Consider the following 23,958-nt stretch of genomic DNA (forward strand, 5'->3'; position numbering starts at 1 on the left):
GAAAAGGAAAGATAATAGAACACAAAAGTGAAAGGAAAATGATTTAGACATGATTGCATTTGGCTACATGTTCAAACAGAATTGGGTTTTTTCCCTTGGAATAAAACGTCAAATAGTAATCCACGTCTGGTTAAGCAGCTCCATGAAGCCATCAACTATCCTTCCTAGTCTGCTATCCTTACCATGTGGCTTTGATTGCTCCCTCTCCAGGTATTATGTGTAGACTGTGGATAGCAAGTAGGAAAAGCAAAAGGCGTAGGTCAGTTGAACCCTGTAAGTCTCAACCAGGAGACTTCCTCATGCATCTCCTTGGTCAGAACTGAATCATATGACTCATAGGTATCTAAAGAGGCAAGTACTTTACTGAACAAAAACAGGGTTCTGTTAGAAGAAAAAAACAGATAAAAGCATACTTTGGATATATTGCAGGTTTAGTTTCAGACCACTTCGGTAAAGCAACTATTGCTATAAAATGAATCAAAGGAATTTTTTGTTTTCCAAGTACACATAAAAGTAATATTTACACTATCCTGTAGTCTGTTAAGTGTGCAGTAGTGTTATGCCTACAAAAACAATGCACATTTCTTAATTAAAAAATACTTTATTGGATCCCTGGGTGGCGCAGCGGTTTAGCGCCTGCCTTTGGCCCAGGGCGCGATCCTGGAGACCCGGGATCGAATCCCACGTCAGGCTCCCGGTGCATGGAGCCTGCTTCTCCCTCTGCCTCTCTCTCTCTCTCTCTCTCTCTCTCTGTGACTATCATAAATAAATAAAAATTAAAAAAAAAATTAAAAAAAAAATACTTTATTGCTAAGAAATGCTGACCATCGGGATGCCTGGGTGGCTCAACAGTTGAGCATCTGCCTTTGGCTCACGGCATGATCCCACAAGATCGAGTCCCACATCGGCCTCCCTGTGTGGAGCCTGCTTCTCCCTCTGCCTCTGCCTCTGTCTCTCTCTCCCCTGTGTTTCTCATGAATATATAAATAAAATCTTAAAAAAAAAAAAAAAAAGAAATCCTAACCATCATCTGAGCTCTCAGTGAGTCGTTATCTTTGTGCTGGTGGAAGGTCTTACCTTAATAAGCCATGTTAATGGCTGCTTATTGATCCAGATGGTGGTTGCTGAAGGCTGAGGTGGTGTAGCAGTTTCTTAAAATAAGACAACAGTGAATGAAGTTTGCCACATCAGTTGACTGACTCTTGGCTTTCATCAGTGATTTGTCTCTAGCATGCTATGTTATTTGATAGCATTATACCCTCAGTAGAACTTCTTTCAAAATTGGAATCAATCCTCTCAAGCCTGACACTGCTTTATCAATATAGTTTATGTAATATTTTGAATGCTTTTTGTCATTTCAACCATCTTCACAGCATCTTCACCAGAAGCAGATTCCCATCTCAAGAAACCACTTACTTTGCTCATCCATGAGAAGTCACTCCTCATCTGTTCAAGTTTTATCATGAGATTGCGGCAATTCAATCACATCTTCAGGCTCCACTTCTCATGCTAGTTATCTTGCTGTTTCCATCACATCTGCAGTTACTACCTCTACTGAGGTCTTGAACCCTATGAATTCATCCATGAGAACTGGAATCCACTTCTTCCACACTCCTGTTCATGTTGATATTTTGACTTTTTCCCAGGAGTCACTGATGTCCTTCATGGTGTCTAAAATAGTAAATCCTTTTGAGAAGAGTTTTTTTCTTTGCTTACATCTACCAGAGGAATCAATATCTTTGGCAGCTATATATAACCTTATTAAATGTATTTCTTAAATAATAATTGAAAGTGGAAATGATGCCTTGATACATGAGCTACAGAATGGATGTTGTATCAGCAGGCATGAAAACAACATCCATCTCGTCCCTCTCCATCAGAGCTCTTGGGTAACCAAATTCATTGTCAATGAACAGTAATATTTTGAAAGGAATCTTTATTTCTGAGCAGTTATCTCAATAGTGGGCTTGAGATATTCAGGAAACCATGTTGTAAACAGATGTGATCTCATCCAGACTTTATTGTTCCATTCATGGAGCACCGACACAGTAGATTTAGCATAATTCTTAAGGGCCCTAGGATTCTCAGAACGGTAAATGAGCATTGGCTTCAACTCCAAGTCATGTATTAGCCCCTAACAGGAGAGTCAGCTTGTCCTTTGAAGCTTTGAAGCCTGCATTGACTTCTTTCTAGCTATGAAAATCCTACATTGTCTTCCATTAGAAGCCTTATTTTATCTGCATGGAAAATCTGTTGTTTGGTGTAGCCACCTTCATGAATTTTCTTGGCTATGTCTTCTGGGTAACTACAGCTTCTGCTTCAGCACTTGCTGTTTTGCTTGCACTTTTATGTTATGTCTCTATGGCTTCTTAAACCTGATAAATCAACTTCTGCAAGCTCCAGGGTTTTCTTCTGTACCTTCTTTACCCTCTCTCAGCCTTTATGGAATTGAGAAAAGTTAGGGCCTTGCTGTGGATTAGCCTTTGCATTAAGGGAATATTGTGGCTGGTTTGATCTTCTGTCTAGACTATTAAAACTTTCAGCATATTGGCAATAAAGGCTGTTTGCTTCTGTTTTTGTTGTTGTTGTTGTTTTAATCGTGATCAGTGGAGTGGCACTTTAAAAAAAAAAAAGATTTTATTTATTCATGAGAGACACAGAGAGAGAGGCAGAGACATAGGCAGAGGGAGAAGCAGCCTCCCTGCAGGGAGCCCAATGCAGGATTCGATCCTGGGACTCCAGGATCACGCCCTGGGTAGAAGGCAGACGGTTAACTGCTCAGCCACCCAGGCATCCCTGGAGTGGCACTTTTAAAATTTCTTCCAAGGACTTTTCCTTTGCATTCACAACTTGGCCAGCTATTTGGTATAAGATGCATTGTTGTTGACCTGTCTGGGCTTTTGACATGCCTTACTCAGTAAGCTTAATCATTTCTAACTTTTGATTTAAATTGAGGGATGTGTGACTTTTCCTTTCCCTCAAATACTTAATGGCCATTGTAAAATATTAGCTGGCCTAATTTCAGTATTGATGTGTCTCAGGGAATAGGAAGGCCCAAGGAGAAGGAGAGATGGGGGGGTTGGTCAGTTGGTGGAGTAGTCAGAACACACACAATTTTAAGTTGACCGTCTTAAATGGGTGTGGTTTGTGGAGCCCCAAAGCAATTATAATAGTAACATCAAATGATCACTGATAACAAATCACTGTAACAAACGTAGTATAATGAAAAAGTTTGAAATATTGTGAGAATTACCAAAATGTGACCGAGACATGAAGTGAGCAAATGCTTTTAGAAAAATGGTGCCAATAGACTTGCTTGATGCAAGATTGCCACAAACTTCCAATTTGAACAAAATGCAGTATCTGGAAAGTACAATAAAGTGAAGCCCAATAAAAGGTATGTTTATACTGGGTAGATACCTAGCAATGTCCTTTACAGTTAACTTTTATAGGATAGTCAGTGTTTTATTCCATAGAGATTGTGGTTGGGATGGTTGGGAAAGCACATAATAGGTAATCAGTAAATATTTGTTGAGTAGGTGAGTGAATCCACTTTAAAAACCTATGGTAGGGGATCCCTGGGTGGTGCCTGCCTTTGGCCCAGGGCGAGATCCTGAAGACCCGGGATCGAATCCCACATCGGGCTCCCGGTGCATGGAGCCTACTTCTCCCTCTGCCTGTGTCTCTGCCTCTCTCTCTCTCTCTCTCTCTGTGACTATCATAAATAAATAAATTAGAAAAAATTAAAAAAAAAAAAAAAAACTATGGTAGGGCAGCCCGGGTGGCTCAGCGGTTTAGCGCCACCTTCAGCCCAGGGCCTGATCCTGGAGACCTGGGATCGAGTCCCACATTGGGCTCCCTGCATGGAGCCTGCTTCTCCGTCTGCCTGTGTCTCTGCCTCTGTGTGTGTGTGTCTCTCATGAATAAATAAACAAAATCTTTAAAAAAAAAATAAAAATAAATAAAAACCTATGGTAGATAATACTTCTCTTGGATTACCTCAAGTTTGCCAACCAGTGTTGCTGCTCCAATGTGAGTTTTGAAGTAAGTTTTACCTTAAGTTTTGTTTCTTAAAAAAAAAAAAAAAAAAAAAAAGTTTCTTCAGATTTTATATCTCTTCAAGTCATTTGCATTTCTTTTACAGTTTCTTTTTAAGAAAACTTCAGGAAAATGCTTATATATAACTGAATGATCTTTTTACAAGTTGAAGTTATTTTTTAAAATGGTAATCAGTGGGTTTTTTTTTTTTTTTTTTTGGTAATCAGTGTTTTAATTGTTAAGATATTCATTTAATTAGATTTCCTGATGTGCTAACTGATCTCAATGATCAGGAATTTACTAAGGCTACTTTTTCAGTGGGAAGGAGAAAACACAAATTAGATCATTAATGTCATGTCTTTAATTTCCTTAGTGGCATGCATATATGAAATTATTGACAATGTAAAGAGTGAAGAGCAATACTGACCTCCTGTTTCAGGTTCTGAGTGGTTCTTAGTGGTTCTTGAATGGTATATTTGCAACATGAATTAAGTAAAAGAACTAGTTGTTTGTAATTAAAATATTTACTCTTTTAAAGATGTTGCGTTCTTATTTTCAAAAACATGTCCTGATTCATCTCCCTTCTCTTTTATTCCATTTTATACCTGTGAAATACATTATAACTCTAGTTTATCAATTTGGTTTAATGTGTGCAATTTTTTTGGTAAAAATTACTACTTTGGTAAAATTCCATTTAGAGCTGTTTTTTTCAATTGTAGGGATATAGTGAAGTGATGGGAAATACAGGTAAAATTAGTACTTAATGAATTCTGTGAAAACGCTCTGCTTAGATTCTCTGAGCACTGGTTTATATTGTTTGTGCAATCTGTGTAATCCCATTCAAATGTAATGTTATTGGGGCACCTGGGTGGCTCAGTTGGTTAAACATGCAACTCTTCTTGATCTCAGCTCAGGTCTTGATCTCAGGGTTGTGAGTTTCAGCCCCACATTGGGCTCCAGGCTGAGCCTGGAGCCTACTTAAAATAATTTTTTTAATGCAAAAAAAATCACAAAGATTATGCTATTTACCAGATTTGGTTTTTGCACTATTAAGTACTCTATAAAAGTTGGAAATACATAGCCAATTAAGGTAAAAAGAAGAATTGATGATAAATGTATATAGTTGGTAACATATTAACTTCTGAAATTTTACTATGGCATTTGATAAAGTAAATTTTAATACAACCACATTGAGGACTGCTATATAATTAAATCTGATTTCTTAAAAGGCATTAAATATCATAAGATAGTGGTAATGTTTCAATGAAAAAAAAATGGGGCAACATGATCCCAACTTTGTTAAAAATATACAGGACTAGAAGTAACCTAAAATAATAATAGTGGCTGCCTCTGGGTATTAAGATTATGGACCTTTTATTCTTTTTGTGGGCATATGTTTCATTTTCTGTGCAGAATTGTGTTACTTTTAGTAATCTGTATAAAGCATAAAACAAACATTTTCCCATGCTCGTGCTACCTCAATGAAATGAAGTGCTCAGTGACTTGCAAGGAAGAACATTTGTCAGTTTTTAAAACAAATATGGTCTTTTGGAAATGTTTTATGTAGTATTTTTAGTTCACATTTTTGAGCCATCACTTGAGCTTGAATAAATTATTTGAACTGTATAAACATTTGCATTCCATTGAGGAACACTGAAGCTAAAAGTATAAAGCAGAAACCTGAATCTTTCTGAATACCCATTTTTTGATATTTAGAAGTTGTGCTTCAGGTTTGGTAATTTCCTTCACCGTCAGATTTGGAGTGTTTGGTTTTTTGGTTTTTGTTTCTTTTTTGATCAAATGTCCATTGACAAGCCACCTTTTTTAAGAGGGAAATTTCAATTGAGAATATCAATTATATTTAGCCTTTTGTATTTTATAATCTTAAATGCTTAGATTTATGTAAATTTTTTCCTGATTTGTAGAGGAACAGAAGGAAAATGAGAAGATGAAAAGTGAAGAGCAGCCAGTAGATTCAGAAAACTGTTCTACACCCAGTGCTCTGGAAGAGGCTACTGTGAAAATAGAAAAAGAAGATGAAAAGGAACTTGTCAAACTGCCAGTCATAGTCAAGCTAGAAAAACCTTTGCCAGAAAGTGAGGAAAAAAGGATTATCAAAGAAGAAAGTGATTCCTTCAAGGAAAATGTCAAACCCACTAAAGTCGAAGTAAAGGAATTTAGAGCAGATCCTAAAGATATCAAAGGTAGCATGGAGAAGCTAGAGCCAGAGAGGCTGGAATTTGGTGGCAATGTTAGATCTTCTCAAGAAATCACTGAGAAGTCTACTGAAGAAACCGAAAAACTTAAAAATGACCAGCAGGCCAAGATACCCCTAAAAAAACGAGAAATTAAACTGAGTGATGATTTTGACAGTCCAATCAAAGGACCTTTGTGTAAATCAGTTACTCCAACAAAAGAGTTTTTGAAAGATGAAATAAAGCAAGAGGAAGAGACTTGTAAAAGGATCTCTACGATTACTATTTTGGGTCATGAAGGGAAACAACTGGTAAATGGAGAAGTTAGTGATGAAAAGGTAACTTCAAATTTTAAGACAGAACAAATGGAGACAAGGATTTGTGATACAAAGGAAGATAGCTGTAGCCCATCTAAAGATAGAAGTGTCATCGTAGAGGGAAATGGAGCAGAGTCCTTAAATTCTGTCATAACGAATATGAAAATAGGCGATCTTGAGAAGGAAGTGGTCCCTGTAGGGAAAGATGCAGATAGTTCAATATTAATCTTAGAGCCCCAGAGTCAAAAAGGGCAGTTAGAGGAAACTGGTCCTCTGGAAATGGAAATCTCTCTTGAGTCTTCTGAGATGGCAAAAGATCTCTCTTTGAAAACCTCTTTATCTGCCACTGAATCTTGTACCCTGAAAGTTGACGAGAAGTCTTCCAAAAGTAAAAAGGATAAGCGCCCACCAGTCCTAGAATGTCTTGAAAAGTTAGAGAAGTCCAAAAAGACTTTTCTTGAGAAGGACACAGAAAGATTGAGTCCAATACCAGAGGAGGCTCCAAAGTATACTCCAGAATCAGGAAAGCCAGTCTCTCCAGAGGCAGCTGAAGGTTCAGCACCGTCTAACATGACAGACCACTGTGAGAAGTTAGCCTCAGAAAAAGAGGTGGTAGAATGTCAGAACACAAGTTCCACAGAAGGTCAGCCCCTGGAAAAAACAGACCCAGAAATTCTAAAAAAGGATTCTGAATCCACAAAGGTAGAAACGGATAATCTGGACAATGCCCAGACCTCTGGCACAGAAGATCCTTCTGAGGCAAAGAGTTCTGTGCAAAAAAGCAAATTTAAATATAAGCTGGTTCCTGAGGAAGAAACCACTGCCTCAGAAAACACAGAGATAACCTCTGAAAGGCAGAAAGAGGGCATCAAATTAACAATTAGGATATCCAGTCGAAAGAAAAAGCCAGATTGTCCTCCCCAAATTCTAGAACAAGAAACCAAGCAAGAGAAGACAGAAAAGGAAGAAGAGAAAACAAATGTGGGTCGTACTTTAAGGAGATCTCCAAGAATATCAAGACCCACAGCAAAAGTGGCTGAGATCAGAGATCAGAAAGCTGATAAAAAAAGAGGAGAAGGAGAAGATGAGGTAGAAGAAGAGTCAGCAGCTTTGCAGAAAGCAGACAAAAAAGAAAATATGAAAAAAACAGAGAAGGATACGAATTCTAAAGTAAGCAAGGTAAAATTTCTCCTGTTCTGAGCTTTAATTTTTATTAGAAATAATTGGGCCTAAGTGTGACTCTTGGTTTTGGCTAAAGAGAACTTTAATATATATATGTGTGTGTGTGTGTGTGTGTATATATATATATATATATATGTATATATATATATATATCTTTCTTCCTATAGCTGAGATATCTTTTCTCACTAGTATTCCAGACATTAAATTTCAGACTATATAATCTTGTCATCTTTTAAACTTTTTCTCTATTACAGGGAATATGTTCTCTTTGTAAACTATGCAGATAATACTCAAGCTGTGGGATTGAAAAATCAAAATGTCACGTAAACACTATTAACAGTTTTGGATGCATGTCTTTCCAGTTCTTTTTCCACATCTTTTTCCAATTCATATTTATGTTCATAAATATTTACCCGTTCACTTAAAAGATAAATGTGTTCATTTTTCTATGAATTTTTCACTTATCAGTGTGTGTCTGAATTCTTTCTATGTCAGTAGATGTAGTCTACCTTTTGGTTATTGATGGCTACATAGTATTCCATAGTGTGGATGTACCTCAGCTTATTTAACCACTCCCTTATTGATTGACATTTAGGTTGTTTCCAATTTTTCACTATTACAGGCAATGCTGCATTGAAGATCCTTTTGGACATAAGTGAGTATTTCTTTAGAATAGACTCCTAGAATTGGCATTGCTGGGTCAAGGGGCATGTGTATACTTTAACTTTTGGTAGCTATTGCCACATTGGCCTCCCCAAAAGGCCCCATTAGTATATTCTCTCATTACCGTGTATGAGAGCATCTTCTTCCCCTATTTTAATCATTAGTCTTAGAAGCCAGAATTCTTTTTTCTATGACTTTTATTTTAAGCAAAATCTTGTACAAGTATACAGCTAGCTTATAGGAGTTTGTTAAAATTAAAAGTGCTACTTTTATTTTTAATTTATTTAAATGATCAGATCACTTCTTCATTGTAAGTGATCCTTTGTTCCCTGAAATACTGAATTTTTAATTTCTTTATTTAAAAAAATTTTTCCCCTTCTGTTGTTAGAATTATTTTGATCATTGATGGGGACTTACACTGTAGGAATGAACTGAAATATGAATTAAAAGACTGAAACAAGGCAATAAAAAGCAGTTTACAACATTATAAACCTAATCTCTGAATAATGCTTCTTTATATTTGTCAGGATTTTTATATGCAGTTCTGACCCATGAAAATTTTTTAATTCATCTCTAATATGGGAATTTAAAACTTTATATAGCAATATGTGAGAATATATTCAGTGCTCTATTAGAAAGCCTTTAAAATGTGCATGGCCTTTGACCCAGAATGCTCTTCAAGGAATTTATCCTAACTACAGAGGTTTGTAAAAGTTTATATTTATAAGGAGCCATTTTTTATGAAAGTGAAAAACTGGGAAACTACCTAAATGTCTATTTATTTAGTAAGGGATTAGATAAATACAGTTGTGTGATGGCATCTTATGTGATGGCATCTTATATGGTCATTTACAGTGATGTTAACAATATACTTTATGACTAGGGAAAATGCTTATAAGACAAGATGTTAATTATCCCCCCCAACGAAAGTAGAATAAATATTGGAATATTACTGAAATATAATAGTAGGTAGATCTGTGATAAAGACACAGTAATTTTCATTTTCTTCTTGTATTTTGACTGCAAATGGACATATAATGAGAAGTTTGTTCTTTAATGTTCTTATTATACCAAATTATTCCAATTTTTAATTTTATACAAGGTAAAACCCAAAGGCAAAGTTCGATGGACTGGTTCTCGAACACGTGGTAGATGGAAATATTCTAGCAATGATGAAAGTGAAGCATCGGACAGTGAAAAATCATCTGCAGCTTCAGAGGAAGAGGAAGAAAAGGAAAGCGAAGAAGCCATCCTAGCAGATGATGATGAACCATGCAAAAAATGTGGCCTTCCAAACCATCCTGAACTAGTAAGTACCTGATCTAAATGAACCACATTCATTTTACTGGCATGCTGTGGTTACCCAATCCAGTCTGAGTCTTTTGGGTTTGAGCATAATTTGAAATATTTTAATGCTGGCACAGCTTTGTGTACAAAATAAAATAACCTTTATTTCTGTTTCTCAAGTAATAACCCAATTCTGCTTTCTACTGGGTTTATATGCTGACATTTCCTCTACTTAAGGATACACTCCTAACTTCTTCTCATAGATCAATTAATTCATTCAAATTTTTCTATTTTGTTCTTTTCCTTTAAATGTTTCTTCTTTCCCTTTAATTTATAATGATATTTCTGAAGTGCCAACTGTAAAGAAGTAAGGCCTAAACACCTTATTGCCTTCTGTAACAACATTTAAGTCAAGTAATAACCTAGTAGGGCTTTAAACTTTAGAAAATGGGGAATTCTAAAAAAAAAAAAAAAAAGAGGGTAAGTTCTAGAAGAATAGTGACAGATTTACATGGTACTTTCTTACCTAGGAAGTAAGTTCTTCAAAGGTAGCGTAAATCAGGAAATCCAGTTCCTTACCTGTTTATATAATTTTTGCAGTTCATAAGAGCTTTCTAAAGAGCCTATTTAAGAAACACTTTTGTTAATGCCCAATTCTGTGCAACTGGTCTGTTTTGAGTAGATGTGACTTTAGAGGCAATTTCCAACTTCTAAGTAGAAAGAAAAGTAAAGAAAGATGCTTCCATGTAGCTAGAATTTGTGTAGCAGAAACTTTTCCAAATCCAATAAAGTTTGGAAGATTCATGTGAGATAATTCTCCAAGACTCTTTCTTAGAAAGCAGTGTGGGGGGCAGCCTCAGTGGCTCAGCGGTTTAGCACCGCCTTCAGTTCAGGATGTGATCCTGGAGACCCGGGATCGAGTCCCATGTCAGGCTCCTTGCATGGAGCCTGCTTCCCCCTCTGCCTCTCTCTCTCTCTCTGTGTCTCTCATGAATAAATAAATAAAATATATTTTTAAAAAAAGAGAGAGAAAGAAAGAAAGCAGTGTGGGGTGATGGAAAACCAAGGGAGTCAGACCAGTGTGGATACAGGTCCTGCTTCCACCACTTACCTGGTGCTCTCTTCTTGGCATCTTATTTTGTTTGTTTTAAAATGGAAATACTATCACATATTTCTTGTTAGTGTTCTTTGTTTGTTTGCTTTTTAAAGGAGATAGAAGTTTATTGAATACACCACAAGGAAGTGGGTAGGACAGCAAAGGAGAGACTGCTGAGGGTTTTGGAAAGGTTTTTTTTTTTTTTTTTTTTTTTTTTTTTTTAAGATTTTATTTATTTACTTGAGAGAGAGAGAAAGAGACCTCAAGCTGGGTAAGGAGCAGAGGAAGAAGCAGACTCCTGCTGAGCAGGGAGCCCAATGTGGAACTCCATCCCAGGACCATGGGATTATAACCTGACTGGAAGGCAGGCAAACCGACTGAGCCACCCAGGTGCCCCCTGCTGAGGGTTGTTTTTAGTAAGTTATGTAAAGTTGGCTTAGCATAGTTCCTGACATCTGTTATGTGCTAAAGTTATTTGTGGTTTACTTGTTCTTTTTCTTCCCTAATGTTTAATTCATATTTAGAAATTAAATCTATCAATAATGTTTATCATATTCTGTAGTTTCAGAAGGTTCAAATAAAAGATAAAACCTAGGGGATCCCTAGGTGGCTCAGCGGTTTAGTGCCTGCCTTTGACCCAGGGCATGATCCTGGAGTCCCGGGATCGAGTCCCACGTCGGGCTCCCTGCAGGGAGCCTGCTTCACCCTCTGCCTGTGTCCCTGCCTCTCTCTCTTTCTGTCTCTCATGAATAAATAAATAAAATCTTAAAAAAAAAAAAAAACAACAACTTAGAACCAGAGAATGACTTCAGCTCTGAAAAGAATATGTGTTGAAATTAGGCTGAGAAGACCCTTCCAAGAATTTTTATGATCATCAGGCAGTGAAAGTTAGGTCAAGAGTTTTGTGTGGAAAAAGACCAGGAGAAGATTGGAGATAGTGGTCTTTTCTGCTCTCCAAATCAAAAATTAACACTTATGTTCTTTCCCTGCCATTTCTAATATCTTTTTAAACTAAACTAAGAGAGTGCATTTTGACTGAGACAGCAATAGATGTCAGCAACAAAAGGGTGTGAAGAAATGAGAAGTAATATGAAGTGAGCAGAGATGATATTGAGGAGCTGGAGAAAGTTGCACCCTTCTTGGAATACACATAAAGGACTTTCATTTAGTTGGTCATTTTAGTAACTACTCTGAAAATCCCATTGCTGATTACTGTGCCAAAAAAGAGTGACATTAGAAACTGAAGATCCCAAATAGCAGTGGATTCCTTATGCCCAGTGTTTTTTTTTTTTTTTTTTTAATTTTTATTTATTTATGATAGTCACACACAGAGAGAGAGAGAGAGAGAGGCAGAGACACTGGCAGAGGGAGAAGCAGGCTCCATGCACCAGGAGCCCGACGTGGGATTCGATCCCGGGTCTCCAGGATCGCGCCCTGGGCCAAAGGCAGGCGCCAAACCGCTGCGCCACCCAGGGATCCCTATGCCCAGTGTTTAAGAATAATCATCAGATCAAAATGTCAAGCAATTATTATGTGTTAAGTGGTATGGAAATAATGCTGAATTAGAAAGACATGGTCCTTGCGACCTGGGTAGCTCAGTTGGTGAAGCATCTGACGTTGGCTCTGGTCATGATCCCAGGAACCTGGGATCAAGCCCATCCTCAGGCTCCCTGCTCCATAAGGAGTCTGCTTCTCCCTCTGCCTCTCCCTCTGCTTGTGTTCTCTCTCTCAAATAAATAAATAAAATATGAAAAAAAAAAGGTATGATCCTTGTCTTCAATGAGCTTACAGCAGAAAAACAATGAATTCATTGATGAGTCTAGAACTCTATAGGATATTCCAGATGCTTTAGTCAAAATAAGTGGATCATTGCCTGAGGCTTGGAAATCCTACACAATTGGATTTATTTTAATGGAATTTTATCTTTATCTCTAATAGAGACAAATATCACTTTTTAAAGAAATTGCATCCCAGAAGTTTACTTTTAATTTTGTTATTTGAAATTTAGATTATGTTTTACCGTGGAAACAATGCAATGAATGAAATCCAGTGCCCAGATTAGTCCCCATATGCCTGTGATCAGTCAGTCCTATAACTCAGGTAAAACACTAACATGACTTAGTATTGAGTTCTGGGTATTGGCAGCAGATGATGATGCATGGTTCAGAGAAGGGAGAAGGCAGCTTTTCACTTTTAAATCGCTGCACATGGGTACGTATCCCACTGCCCTCCTCTACTCGCGATTTGTGTTAGCATTTTAGAAACTGCTTTACATCTGTACTACAGTTGAACAAATAAATGAAGTGAGGGGATTGGAGGCAGTTTTCTCAGTGTCAGTAAAAGGAAGTTGCAGATAAACAATATCAAAGGCTCGAATGAGCCCTGTTGTGCTGGATCAGAGCTGGAGATACTAGTGTGAACTCATGCTTATTTTAATATAGATCTATGTGTATACATGGGTTGCTATACATACATATATATCATAGTTCTGTCCTCTGAGAGAGCCCAGAAGCAGTGATACCTAGTATCATAGCATTCAGTACCTAGATGTTGATTTTTTTTTCTTTTTTCTTTTTTTTAAGATTGTATTTATTTGAGAGAGAGAGATCAGGGAGAGGGAGAAGCAGACTCTACACTGAGTGCAGAGCCCAGCACAGGGCCTGATCTCATGACCCTGAGATCACGACCTGAGCTGAAATCAAGAGTTGGACTCTTAACCAACTGATCCACCCAGGTACTCCCCAGATGTTGGTTTCTAAATACCATTCTCCACTAAAGGAAACAGGGTTTCTAGGAGAAATGGCTAATTCAAAGGCTTGGGCAGGGAAAATAACAAGATGTGCCTGGAGTGTTCTATAGTGTCAGAAAGTGATAAAGTGCTTTAAAAAAAAGGGATGCAGATGAGTCCTAAGGACACAGGAACGAACTTGAAAGAACTAGCAAAGTGCCTGTTGCTGGGGCAATTTGAATAATAAATAATGGTTTTAAATTCTAACCCAGTGACACCTGGGTGGCTCAGTGGTTGAGCATCTGTCTTCGGCTCAGATCGTGATCTCCTGGGATCCTGGGATTGCCTTCCTTATCGGGCTCTCCCAGGGAGCCTGCTTCTCCCTCCTCCTATGTCTCTGCCTCTCTCTGTGTGTCTCTCATGAATAAATAAAATCTTCTAATCTTCATTAGTCAGCCTGATACAAAGAAGTGACTGGATAAACAAATAAATAGGGGTGACGGTCATATTTTCTTTTTTTTTTAAGATATTTATTTATTTATTCATGAAAGACACAGAGAGAGAAAGGCAGAGATATAGGCAGAGGGAGAAGCAGGCTCCATGCAGGGAGCCTGATACGGGACTCGATCCCATGACTCCAGGATCACGCCCCAAGCCAAAGGCAGGCGCTTAACCGCTGAGCCACCCAGGCGTCCTGAAGGTCATATTTTCTTTACAGAAGAATTCAAAATAATAGAAGGCATGAAGAAAATAGATGATCATCATTAGAACACCACGGTAGCAATTGTTGCAAGCAATAATGTAGTGCTGATGAGCACTAAAATTAGTGGGTGAAATTTTTTAATTACTGTGGTTGATTTTAAGTTTTATCTTCAAATTCTTTGATACTCCACTCTCCAGAAAGTGGAGCTTAATTCTTCTCCCTTGAGTGTGAGTTGAACTTACTGCTTCTAATGAGAATAGGTATGCAAAGTCATGATGATATCATATACCTCCAGATGTGATGCAATGAGCAGGGCACTTCACCTCTGTGGTACTCTTCTCCAAAACCCATAACTTGAGTCTTATCAAGGGAATACCTCAAACAAACCCAAACTGAGGAGCTGTCTACATAATATCTGACTAGTACTCTTAAACTGTCATGGAAGACAAAGACTAAGCAACTGTTACAGATTGGAGGAGATTAAGAAAATCTCCTATTATATTGCATTTAATGTGCATATGATATATGATATCATCATGACTTTTACTAGTAATAGTAACCTTGATCACAGTAATATCTGTTGGTTTTTTTATCACTGTAAAATTACTACTTTTCACTTTGCATACCTATTCTCATTAGAAGCAATAAGTCCAACCCACACTCAAGGGGAGGAGAATTAAGCTCCACTTTCTGGAGCACTAGTGGAGTATCAAAGAATTTGAAGATAAAACTTAAAATCAACCACAGTAATTAAAAAATTTCACCCACTAATTTTAGTGTTCATATAAAATGCAATATAATATCCTGGATTGCATTCTGGAATCAGAAAAAGAACATTAGTGGAATAGCTGGTGAAATCTGAATAAGGTCTGTTGATCAGTTCATAGTAATGTACTCATATTAATTTCTTAATTTTTATAAGTGTCCCAAGGTTATGTGAGATGTTAACATTAATGGAAGCAGTGTAAAAGATTTATGGGAATTCTACTATCTTTGCAACTCTAATGAAATATAAAATTATTTAAAAATAAGTGTTTTTAAGTTAAATATTCCTGAGGTACATTTTAAATTTCAGAGAATTGGTCATCTTAAACTCCAATAATATAAAATGACGACTTAAATCTAATTACTGTTAGCCTTTGTTTGCGAACATAATGGTCCTAAGTATAGCTCTATTCCTCATACCTTTGTCCCTTCCATATTTGAATTTACATTATAAAAAGGATCATGAATGTTTCTTACAGACAGGTAATTGAAATACTTTATTTATTTGTTTGTTTATTTATTTAAAATTTTATTCATTCATGAGAGACACACACACAGAGAGAGAGAGAGAGAGAGAGGCAGAGACACAGGCAAAGGGAGAAGCAGGAAGCAGGCGCCATGCAGGGAGCCCAACGTGGGGCTCGATCCCAGGTCTCCAGGATCAGGCCCTGGGCTGAAGGTGGCGCTAAACTGCTGAGCCACCCAGGCTGCCCCGAAATACTATATTTAAAGTGGGAATTGGGGCACCTGGGTGGGTCAGTCAGTTAAGCATCTGACTTAAGCTCAGATCATGTTCCAGGGGTCCTGGGGCCAAGCCTCAAGTCAACCTCTCTGATCCACCGAGGACCTGCTTCTCCTCCCTCTGCCTGCCGCTCCCCCTGCTTGTGCTTTCTCTTTCTCTGTCAAATAAATAACTAAAAGTTTTTTCTTTAAAAGTGGGAATTATCTGTATTTTTTAAATCCTATGTGTAGTAAGGAAGTTTATGATGATTGAACTGTAAAACTCTGTTAAGGATATGTTGTTACAGTCCTCAAGGCACATTATAAAAAGGATTGCAACTCTAGTTCAGAAGAACTTATAATTTGGGGCACCTGGCTAGCTCAATAAGTAGAGCATGTGACTCTTGATCTCGAGGTGTGAGTTTGAGCCCCATATTGGATGTTGAGACTCCTTAAAAATAAAATCCTAAGAGATTCCTGGGTGGCTCAGTTGGTTAAGTGTCTGACCCTTGATCTCAGCTCAGGTCTTGATCAGGTTGTGAGTTCAAGCCCTGCATTGAGCTCCACACTGGGCGTGGAGCCTAATATAAAAAATAAGTAAAATAAAATACTTTTAAAAAAAGAAGAAGAAGAGGAAGAAGAACAACAACAACAACTTGGGACGCCTGGGTGGCTCAGGGGTTAAGTGTCTGCCTTCAGCTCAGGGCGTGATCCGGGATTCCAGGCTCAAGTCCCACATCAGGCTCCCTACATGGAACCTGCTTCTGCCTCTGCTTGCCCCTCCCTCCGTCTCTCTCCCTCTCTCTCTCTCTCTCGGATAAATAAAATCTTAAAAAATAATAATTAAAAAATAAGTAAATAAAAAAGAAGAACTTATAGGGTACCTCGGTGATGTAGTCACTTGAGTGACCGGCTCTTGGTTTTGGCTAGGGTCATGAGATTGAACCCCACGTCAGGCTCCGCATGGAAGCATGGAATCTGCTAGAGATTCTTTTCCTCTCCTTCTGTGCTCCTCCCCCTACACCTGCTCTCTGTCAAATAAAATCTTTTTTTAAAAAAAAAGAACTTGTAATTTTTCACTGGATTTTGTAATTTAACATATTGTAAATTATTTTGTTTTCTCTTTTAAAAAATGTCATGTTAGGGTAGCCATGGTGGCCCAGCGGTTTAGCGCCACCTTCGGCCCCGGGTGTGATCCTGGAGACCTGGAGACCTGGGATCAAGTCCCATATCGGGCTCCCTGCATGGAGCCTGCTTCTCCCTCTGCCTGTGTCTCTGCCTCTCTCTCTCTCTCTATGTCTCTCATGAATAAATAAATAAAATCTTTAAAAAATACAAAATTAAATTAAAAATGTCATGTTAGATCTCAATTAGCAGAACTTTTTTAGTTTTTTGCACATAAAGATACTGTGAAATTGTATATTTCATAGTATAGTACTAAGAAATATTGAAATGTCTTTAACTTCAGAGTCATTGAATTTTAGTCATAGAATTAGGTTGACATTAACCCCTGGTTTATTTCAGATTCTTCTGTGTGACTCTTGTGACAGTGGATACCACACTGCCTGCCTTCGTCCTCCTCTGATGATCATCCCAGATGGAGAATGGTTCTGCCCTCCTTGCCAACATGTATGACCCAGCACACCTTTGTTTTTAGTCTTTGGTTTTATATTCCGATTATTAAAACTTCTGGACAGCCACTAAACATTTTTCATTTTCAGAGCATTTTGTAAATACTGTTTACCTTTCATTTAAAGTTCTGTAAATTTGAGACTATTGAAACAATTCTCTTTTATTAATATCTTTTAGGTGTTCTTTTTTTTTTCACATTTGTTATAGGCACAAATAGCCCCAAATTAAAATGATATATAAGGGAAGAAATAAGTTTCTTCCTGTTCTTTTATCCCTTTAGAGTTGATATTATGAATTTTGTGCCATTATGATGCTACTATGAATAGAAACATGGGTTATATTTCTCTTATATCTTGATTCAGGTGAATTTCTTTTGAAAGTTGAACAACAGGCTATCTTTATGCCACTGCACCCCAGGGGTCCTTTCTCACAGGTCCAGTCTGATTTTGCTTTAAAAATGATAGGCTTTATTGCATCTCCCAGTGAAACAGACTTCCTTGGCTTAGCATAGCTTTCTGAGTTACATTCTTCATTTCTGTTTTGACCCAGTAACCATGTGGCATGGTTTTGTAATTTTTTCCCATTCTCTTTTTTAAAAATAGTGATTGCCACCATTATATTGTACATAGAACCATCTCCCTTAAAAATGGGCGATTCTTAAAACTTTTTAATCACTATAAAGATGTTGAGCCAAATGCTATCTTAAACATTGATTATCACCAGCAAAGTAGGCATAAAATGTATTTCTTAATGAGGCTAGGAGTTTCTCTGATGTGTTACTGCAGAGATACTGTGCTCATATTCAGTTCACTGGAGGCTAAAGCACCTCTTTTTGTAATTAAACACAAGGACCATCTTCGTGTTCATTCACTATGTGACCCCTCATCAGCTCTCAGCATAGCCCAGTATCCATGAGCCAGCATGCAAGGGATAAATGATCATGAGAAAAAGTGTTAAAAATGACACTCATGAGGCACCTGGCTGGCTCAGTGAGTAGAGCATGTGACTCTTGATCATAAGTTCAAGCCCTCTCTGGGTGTAGTTATTTCTTTAAAATTAAACAAAAAGAAAAGGAATAATACTCATGTTTTGCTCTTTCAGAAACTACTGTGTGAGAAATTAGAAGAACAATTGCAGGATTTGGATGTTGCCTTAAAGAAGAAGGAGCGTGCTGAACGCAGGTATTGTGATATGTGTGTGTTAATGTTTTACTTGGGAATTTGATAGTAAAATTATTTTGCATTATAGGTTAACATATCTATCTAAAGTAAGAATTGGCAAACTGTGACCTGTAGGTGAAATTTGACATGCTTCTTGTTTTTGTATTACTGGGAATTTTTTTCATTTTTAAATGATTGAAAAACATCAAAACAAGAATCTTATTTCATGACAGATGAAAATTCTATATTCCAGTTTCATTGTCCATAAAAAAAACATAGCCATGTTCATTTGTTTATATATTATCTGTTGCTGCTTTAACACTATAGCACCATAGTTGAGTAGTTACAACAAAAACCTTATGACCTGCCGAACTCCTGATCTAAAATATTTTTCAAAACCCACTCTGAATAAATATTGGCCCAGTTATTGTGGAGGATATATATCTTACTAAGTATTGTAATGAGTGCAAGAAAATTCTAAGAACTGGTCTAGTTATCCATGTCACCTCTTTGTGTGGGCAGAATTAACACTGGTAAAATAAAGAGCATTTAAATGCTGAACTGTGTCATAAGAGTCATAACTTCTAGTCTTAAGAAACACCTCCCTTTTCAATTTACCACCACAATGTTGTCCTAAAGCAGTTGGAGAAGACTTCTTGAAAGAGGTAAGACTGGAGTTGAACCCAATCTTTAAAAGGGGGCTCAAAATCAGGACAGTAAGTTTGTTTATTTATATTTATTTGTACTTTCTTTGATTAATCTATTGCCAAACAGTCATTCATGCCTACTGTGTATCAGACTAAAGAGAAAAGATGAATGAGACAAAGCTCTCCTTATATGGAACTAACCTCTGGCAGAATACAGACAGAGGAGCCAATGATACAATAAAGTAGACAGATTATGGTTTATTCAGAACAGTACAAAAATACTGTGGAGGGGCATTTTAGTTCTGTTAAGGGTTTGGGTTATCAAGCAAGTCCTTGGAAGATAACATAGGGTTGGACAAGCAGAGAAAGTGTATTTCAGGCAAAGAGCCAAATGCAAGCAAAAATAAAATGTGGACATGAGAAGGGGACAGTGGTAGGAGATGAAGTTGAAAAGTAGATTGAGGCCGAATTGTGCACAGTTTGGCATATCTGACTAGGGAATTTGAATTATTTCTACAGGTACTAGGAGACCCATCAAAGGAGAGATAAGTATAATCAGATCTTTATCTCAGAAAAATGCCCTAGTATAAGAATGAGAGAATTAGGGTTGAGACTGTTGCAGTGGAGATTAGGAGAGCTGGTTAGGCCTGAACTAGAGCATTCCTTACATAATAAAGTAGAGGTGTTAAAAGAGAATTTTCAGAAGCTTAATCAGGAGGATTTGATGCCCATTCATACATATTGTGAGAAAATCTAAGCAATGTCTCCTGGTTGGTCTTACTACCTTCATTTGCTGCTACTGTAACTTTCACCTGCTGTCTCATAGTCTTCCACCCCAAAATTTAGCTTGCTTTAACAGTCAGCTAGCTCATTTGATAATCCTCTCCCTTTACTCCCCCATACTGTGAACTCTGTAGGTTCAGCCTCCAGTTCCTGTTTTATTCCTTACTAGTCAACTTGAGCTCTCTGGTTTATAATGGATGCTACTTCTTTTAAAGGCAAAACTAATCTCTAAAGTTGACTAGGAGATAAAAATATTTCATCTTTAAAAATCACTTGTCTTAAATACCTTTGTATTTAGAAACTCTGGATAATAGTCTGGTATGTAATTATTTAGGGTTATTCTGATATTTATAGTTGTTCCTGTTTCTGTTTTTGACACTAGAAAAGATCTAACTAGGGATGCCTCAAATTAAATCATAATAAAAAATTAGGCATTTTTAAAATTCTTTTTGAAATCTGCCTACCCTTCTGAGAAATGAGTAGTGTTTTCATATCCTAAAACTGATTTAACTTAGCAAGGTAGGTAGTTAATAGGCTTACTCTTTAAGGGCATGGAAGAAAATATATTCTCTAAAAGTCCAATATAAACCACTTAGCAATTTGTCTGATAGTCAAATTATATCTGCTTGTGTTTTGGAAACTTGTGATGTTTATGCCTTTTATATGTGGAAAGACTGGTTAAAATTTTTTAAACTGCCTCACTGTGGGATATATTGTTACAATCAAGAAATACTTAAAATTTTAGAAATTTATGTTAAAATGTGCCACAATACTTATTCACACTATTGGTCTCCCATTTACTAATTCATTTACTTTTGCTTCTGCTTTGGATAGTCTCCTTCACTTAAATGTCATCCTTTAAGAGGACATCCATAATTGTGGCTTTAGATTACACACTAAATCCTTTTTGAGATTGCTTCACAGAAAACAGAGCAAAGATACTATTACAGAGAGATCAGTCTGGCACAAAGCCAGTTAACTGAATTATTGCTGTTATTTTTTAATTCTCCCCAATAATCTCGTTAATAAAGTTTTCTTTATAGCTCCCGATATATATGAATCCTAGGGATTCTAAACAGCAAAATATGTATATTTCTAAAGTAAATAATATATTAACTGTAAATTACAGGTGATTTCATCTGTTTCTAAAATTGAGCATTTTATTCATCGTTTTTAAAATCTGTGGAAATATTTTTTCTAACGCTCATCCTAGAAACTTAGAGCCTTGGTTACTCTCTATATCATAGAATAAGAGCATCTTTCCCTTTGTTCGTACATTTATTCAGCATTTTTTTTAAGATTTTATTTATTCATGAGAGACAGAGAGTCAGAGACATAGGCAGAGGAGAAGCAGGCTCCTCGTGGAGAGCCTGATATGGGACTCCATCCCAGGACCCCAGGATCATGACCTGAGCCAAAGGCAGACACTGAACCACTGAGCCACCCATGCGCCCCAGATTTATTCAGCATTTAACCAACATTTAGTGAGCACCTATTTTATGCCAGGCAATGTAATCAAAATGAAGTATATTATGTGGTGTCTACCTTAAAGGACTCTACAGTATGATGATGAAGAAGGATTTGTCAATGAGTAATTAGTGACTAGACAGCAACTGTCAACAGAGCTGGAGTTGTGATGCTCTGAAATTTGATGCCCCTTCAACTGGTTTGTAAATATCCCTTCCAGAATTTGGTGCTAGACATTATTTGGGAATTCAAATAGCTCTGTACTTCCAGAGTACTTTTACTAGTGTTTGCTAGCAGAGAGTTGGATTTAATCAGGGTTGGAATTTTCCAGGTAATGTAACAGAGGGAAGGAGAGAAAGAGACAAGGAATTTGAAAGTGTATGCAAAGGAGTATTTATAATGATGGACCATGGAGTCTAAGCCAGGTAAGGGGGAAAGTAAGGACACAAGGGAGTTAATGGACAGTTTTGAAAAGAGGCCAGAGTCGATAGACAGAGGCCCCATTGGAGTCAGGGAATTGTTGGAACCAGTGGACTAGAAGGAGTGAGCCGGAAAGTGAGCCAGTAGAAGTCAGATAATAGGTTCCCTGAAATGGAATTTTTAGGAGGGTTGTGGTTATTTGTAATGACGACTTCTGGGCCCAGTATGATCATTGAGCCAGGTGGTGGTGAGATAGAATAGAAGATACATTTTTTCTATAAGATTACTGAGCATTTTAAAAAAGAAAAAAAAAGCAAAAAGTGCTGTGATGAAAAATCATAACCTACCTTCAAGATGCTACTCAACTGTTACCACCTAGTTAAAGCCTCAACTTTCTCAGCTCTTCAAAAAAGTTACTCTTTTTCATGTTTCCATTATACCTCTTCATAATGGACTACAATCAGTTGTTAAATAATTGTGAGGACAATAACCGTGTATTATTTACCCTTAGGATTCCCAAGCCTGACACAAATCATCACCCAAGTATGGTGGATGTGAAGTAAATGTTTTTCAGTTGAGTTGAGGAGATAATAATAATCAAGTGAAAATAGAGATTTTGAGGTATAAAAGAGGAAACTGATACAATAGTAAACTTGGTGTTGAACATATTAGTAACATATCCATGAAGCCTTACATGTTAATTCCAGATAGTACTTGTTCTTGGCTTTCCTAGTTTTTAATTCATTTACTGTCCTGTTTTTAATCAGGTTTTGATTAAAATAACTTTATCATTTTCTTACATGCCAATTTTCCACTGAGTAGCTTTATAACCCGTCTCAAAAAAGACTAAGATTCTTGTTAGCAGAGCCATGGGTTTCTAGGGCAGTAAAGGCTACATTGAATGCACCCTCAATCCAGTTCCTTCAATGAGGGACATCACAAGTAAAGGAAGAGTGGTCATTTCCATCAGTTCAACATACACAGGCATGTATACAGGAGCTCCATGTATACAGGACAGCTCCTCTGTCCTTAGTGAATTAGATTAACTTTGAGAAAACCAGAAAAAAAATACCTATTGTGGAAACAGTTTGTTATGTAAAATTTGTTGAATTAAAATCAACAAAGGTTTGTTTCTTTGATAAGAAATTATGGAAATCTCAGTGTTCCAAATTCATATTTCCTGGAGAAATGTTAACTGACTCTAAAAATAATCTTCTTTGGAGCAAATAGGGTACAGAGCCATGTGGCTGCATTGCCTTTTTTCTTCTCTGCAAATGAATGGTCTTAGTATCATTCACTGGGACCTTTATATGGTTCTATTGTATAGAATTCTTTTTTTTATATGTTTATTACCATGAGATTACAGTGGTATATATATGAAAACTTCTAGCATAACAAAGATCTAGTTTGTCCAGCATTGAGTTTCTGTGAGTTGCAGTGTGACTCTCCTCATGAAGTTTCCTTGTCTATTTCAGTTTACAGGTTTTATTTCATCAGTATAATTATTCTCAAGGCTATAATTTTCAATTACATCTTTTTAGGATTTTTACTTTGAGAAAGTTTTGTGCCTCCCACAGATACCAGTATGATAAGCTTTATAGACAGTAGCCAACATGTCTGTGATCTAGCCTTTGCTGTTACATGAAATCATAATTTTAGTATTGTCTGTGTTAATAATGTTATCATAACAATTTTATTTTTAGCAAATCTCAGGTTTGTACATTTTTGTTTTTCACTTAAAGGAAAGAACGTTTGGTGTATGTGGGTATCAGTATTGAAAACATCATTCCTCCACAAGTAAGTTTCTGGTTTGTAGTATTTTTGAAGAAGAGACTGCCGTAATTGTTCTAAAATTTAACCCAGTTTATGTAATGTGAATGGTTTTAAATATATAGTATACCTGTTTTATTAAAAGTGAAAGTTTAGGACCATAAAGAAACCACCCAGATTTTCCTGTTTTCTGTTAGAAACTTCAATATTTGTTCTTAACAGTTGGTTTCTTTGAAGGAATATTGTTTTACATTTATTTGTCTAATTTCTAATTAAGGATATCTCATGAGTGAAAGTACATGTAAGATGGTTTCCATTTTCATTCAGACTTAATTAAATCACATGCTTAAGTAACCTGTTTTGGTTAGTTACTTTCCTTCATCAT

At 36.9% G+C, this 23,958-nt stretch overlaps 1 protein-coding gene across 5 annotated transcripts in view; it reads left to right on the top strand.

Annotated features, from left to right (window-relative positions):
* Positions 1-23,958, top strand: part of RSF1 (remodeling and spacing factor 1) — a 155,958-nt gene that overhangs the window by 114,574 nt on the left and 17,426 nt on the right. For 4 of the 5 annotated variants that reach the window (XM_038568506.1, XM_038568508.1, XM_038568510.1 and 1 more), the window contains 5 exons: positions 5,964-7,729; positions 9,498-9,704; positions 17,219-17,323; positions 18,428-18,507; positions 23,546-23,600. In XM_038568506.1, coding sequence (XP_038424434.1) covers positions 5,964-7,729; positions 9,498-9,704; positions 17,219-17,323; positions 18,428-18,507; positions 23,546-23,600 — 2,213 coding nt within the window. The remainder of the gene's footprint in view (positions 1-5,963; positions 7,730-9,497; positions 9,705-17,218; positions 17,324-18,427; positions 18,508-23,545; positions 23,601-23,958) is intronic. The other variant, XM_038568507.1, reaches the window with a different exon arrangement.

Source organism: Canis lupus, chromosome 21, assembly GCF_011100685.1.
Source record: "Canis lupus familiaris isolate Mischka breed German Shepherd chromosome 21, alternate assembly UU_Cfam_GSD_1.0, whole genome shotgun sequence".
In the NCBI taxonomy this organism is placed as follows: Eukaryota; Metazoa; Chordata; class Mammalia; order Carnivora; family Canidae; genus Canis; species Canis lupus.